At 43.8% G+C, this 4,019-nt stretch overlaps 1 protein-coding gene across 1 annotated transcript; it reads right to left on the bottom strand.

The window, feature by feature from the left end:
• Nucleotides 1–486: 486 nt before the first annotated feature.
• Nucleotides 487–3,794, bottom strand: KCTD21 (potassium channel tetramerization domain containing 21). The gene has a single exon (XM_014947115.1). The coding sequence runs from the start codon at nt 3,705–3,707 to the stop codon at nt 2,925–2,927; it is 783 nt and encodes a 260-aa protein (XP_014802601.1). The 5' UTR covers nt 3,708–3,794; the 3' UTR covers nt 487–2,924.
• Between the last annotated feature and the right edge of the window lie 225 nt (nt 3,795–4,019).

Below are 4,019 nucleotides of genomic sequence, written 5' to 3'. Positions count from 1 at the left end.
TAGAGGTATCTCAAGTTTTTCTGTTCCTCCCAATGCCTGACTTCACTCATGTCTCTACACTTTTTGGAAATTTTGCATCTCTCTGCCTATTTTAGGCATCTCTCTGCCTGATTTAATTACCTGAGCACAGATAAATGTCTATTCAAGTCATCCATTTTGCACGCCAGGCTGATGGGTTAAAGCACTCCAGGAGAAGATGGGTTTGGTTCTCTCCTCAGCCTGTGGGGTTTGAAACCCCTATTTCTGTGTCAGCAGAATTACCCCAGTTACTGTCTAGGCCTCTTACTTTATTGTTTAGACTTTTAAGAAACTGCCCAATTGCTTTTAATGGGGGTGCTGCTGCAGTCCCCACAAAAAAAAAAAGAGTGGAGGCAAAGTGGAACAGTAAAAATAAAGAACAGTAAATGCTGTAGATAAAACTACATAGTGCTTTTATGGACTCCTCTTATTTGCCTTTCACCAGAAAATGCAGCAATGATTCAACTCTCCCAGGGAATATTTTTATTTTATTTTTCTAAAGCAGAACGCAGCAGTACTGATCCACAGCTCTAGAGCAGACTCCTTCCAAACCAGATTTAAGCCCACTGCTCTTACCTTTGAATAAACTCAAGCTGACAGCAAACAAATTACTACAGGTAAATATTATTTTAGTCCTGACATACAAGGGCTCCTGTTACAGATCATTTAAAATCTACTCTCAAGGGCATGGGCTAAAAAATAGTGCCAAAAGCCCCCAAAACTTCTGTTAGCATAAATTCAGCAAAGGCAGATCTGTTTCAAGGCATCGATTTGATGAAAGAGGGTTCATGTATGGTATTTTCACAGATCACAATCGTATTACCTGCATAGATCATCACTGTGAATGTCCAACTGAGTGGCAAACTCATGTCAGAAATAAGATTCACCCAGGAGTTGCATTGCTTTGTCAATGGCAAACAGCAACCCATGGAACAGATTACTCCCTCTCTGTAATTCGGGACAGGGATGGGGAAAAAGAAGTTCTTCCTAATGTAACTACAACTAGAAGAACATGGTGACTCAGGTTGGAATTTAGCCACAAAACCCTGTTTACAGTCCTCAAAATTCACAAAACTTGCCAGGTTTAATGGCTCTGAGGGCTTCAAGCCCAGTCGGTGCTTCCTAACAACGTGGTCCCATGTATCTCATGCAGGTTTAGCACCAAGTGGGAAGTGGTTTGCAACAGGCTGCCGGCAGCTGCAGAACGTGCATTTTTACCCTCAGCGTGCTCATTTGTGGTGTTCATGCAATTATTAGAAATATATTTATCTCACTGTATTTTACAACAGCAACAAAATGCTTCTTTATGCTTGTTCATGGTCAGCTTAATGCAGCAACAGACCAGTTCCTCTGGGAAATGAGAACACGAGCAACACCGAGCTTCGCAGCCCCGTGCTAAGAACTTTTGGAAGCACTAAAATTCTAAATGCAAAACTTAAATTATTGCATTTTCCTTTCTGTCTCATTAGAGATAACGGGAAATGTTCCAGAGGGGTCTCTCACGCGCACGTAGCGATCTAGTTAGGGAAAGGCAGCGATTTTAGGCATAATTAGCTGAGAATGAACCACCTTGAATGTGTCACAAATGATGTTTAGAGCTCGCGTGCAGCCAGTGGATTATGGTCTTCATTACAGCACAGACTGTGCCTGTAGGAAAGAGCTTGACCGTTGTCATCACCTCTGGCTTCTCACTGCTTTGCCTCCAACAGTCTGACACCAAAGACAAGCAAGTGGATAAAATGCCATTTTAGTGACCTGGGCGTTTCACGATGATGTAAAAAATAAATTGGCTCAATGTCAACCGGGATAGGAAAAGTGAGCCTCTGGTTCTGTAATGAAAAACCTGGGAAAGTTGTCTTTTCAAATGGAATCCATCCTACCCAGAGAGCATCCCGTGCACTCTAGGCACTGCTGAAGGGAGACGTGCCCAAGAGGTGGCCATGCCCAGGCAGAAGAGGCTCAAACATCCAGAAGGTATTTGGACACCTCTGCCCTCTTAATGTCTCCACCTCAGAAAGTGTTTTTCAGCAGCATCCTCCAGACAAATACAACATTGTAAGAGAAAAAAAAAAAAGGACTAGTTGTCTTGGCTGCCTTTGGAATGTAAAAGTAAAGGTTTAAGAGCATCCAAAGCAAAGTTCCCCCACTGGTTCCAATCTTCTTGGTTTGTAAGAAGACCGTTCTCTCTGCTATGGGTTCCTTGGTCGTTCCCTGTGCCAGTCACATCATTCAAACATGGCTTTCCTGACTGCAGACCAGAGTGAGGGCTTCCTCACGAGGTTCAGAAAAAAAAGAGTCAGCTTCAGATGGTGACAGAAATCCTTTGTTGAACCCAAACAGACGGGCACCCGACTCATTTGCAGTTTGCACCATCATTTACAGTTATTTTGAGCAGGTGCATGTGGGGAGGCTTCTTCTCTGTGGATCCAACCAAACTTCTCGGATGCTCCGCACAGGTGATACGGCGAGACATCAAAAATGTCCTCTGGGCTGGAGCTCCATGGCATCTTTCACCGCCGCTGATCTCCAGAAAGCCTTCCAGGCCTTGATTACTGAACCGTCACATCGCCCTTGCAGTATAGGTTGAGGATCATGCCCATTTTCCAAGTGGAAGATGTAAGAAGGACAGAAGTTAGGTGATTTTCCCCACAATTGTACAGCAGGTCAGAGGTGGAGGCAGAGACGGAACCAATCCTTAAGTCGGGCGCTAGACAATATTCCTTCTGTCTAGAATATGGACATATTCTGAGAGGTCGTATTGGTAAATACATTAAAGGAAAATCATCTCCCTGTTAGTGACTCTTAATCCAGATAAGCACGATTCTGAATTAGGCTGTAAGTGTGTTTTAAAGGGAAACACTTAACCTGTGTTATCTCCGTGCTGGCACCACAATAAACAGCCATTCCTACTTGTACCGAATTAGGCGAATAATCTTATTATTCATGAAATCTGAAGTATGAGGATGAGAAGAATCTATGCAGAAACCATCGCTCATGGCTATTTTTAACACTTCTTCCACAAATACCTGGAAACTATTGATTTGCTTATTATCTGGCACCACCCAGAGTCTCTTTAAGTTCTGCTTGGTGTATTCTTCTTCTGGCAGGCCTTCCACACTTGCAACCCAATCCAAGGTCAAATGGTTGGGGTCCTGCAGGTAGCTGGATATTGAAGAGAGGTTTCCATTGAAGCAATAGTAAAGTTTGGAACCCAGAAGCTTCAGGAACAGACATGATGTGGAGAAGATGTGAGCGCTGAACACTTCCATGTTGGAGGAAGACAGGCTGTAGATCTGTGGTGCTTCTCTGACGGTGAAGTGAACGGTCTGGGTCTTCTGATCGAGGGTGATGTTGAGCATGGCATTCTTCTCCGCTTTAGAAAGCTCCACCTCCTTCTCCTGCAAGGCCTCAATCAGTGGCTGGATTTGATAAAAATCTACCTCCCGCCGAAGCAAGCCCATTTCCTGAAAGTCTTCAGGGAGGTCCAAGTGAGAAGTTCGTAAGAAGTTCAGGATATAGCGGAAGATTTTGCCATCTCTGTCGATAAAGCAGTTGCCTTGGCTGTCCTTCTTGGTTGGGATCTTCCCACTAAACATGGCCCCCAGCATGGAGTCTGGAAAGCTAGTCAGGGTGGACAGAGAGGTGGTGTAGAGTTTTCCTCCCACATTGAGCGTGATGGGCTCTGACATGATGGAAAAGTCACGATGCTGGAACTAATTCTAAAAAAAAATAAAAAAAATCCAACAATACACATTCAGCTGCATTTGAAAGGTTGAATGACAAAGAAAAAGAGTCCCAAGTCCCTAAGGGTAACTACACGGCAAGACTTCATTATAGAAATTAGAAGTGGAGAATTACTTTTTGAGGCTCTATCTTGAGAACAAGTGTAAGGACAGTTTTTCTCCTAACAGACCTGGACAGGACTCAGTTTAGTTCAGTTTAGTGCCAGAAATCATGAGCCTTCCAAAACTTTGTAGTCATAGGAGTCGTGGGAGACTGAA

Source organism: Calidris pugnax, unplaced genomic scaffold (assembly GCF_001431845.1).
Source record: "Calidris pugnax isolate Ruff unplaced genomic scaffold, ASM143184v1 scaffold121, whole genome shotgun sequence".
NCBI classification, from domain to species: Eukaryota; Metazoa; Chordata; class Aves; order Charadriiformes; family Scolopacidae; genus Calidris; species Calidris pugnax.
The sequence above is the reverse complement of the archived record's forward strand: the minus strand, read 5'-3'. Positions and strand labels throughout refer to the sequence as shown.

Coding starts and splice junctions, on each gene's coding strand:
- KCTD21 (XM_014947115.1), bottom strand. CDS start 3,707: ATGTCAGAGCCCATCACGCTCAATGTGGGAGGAAAACTCTACACCACC.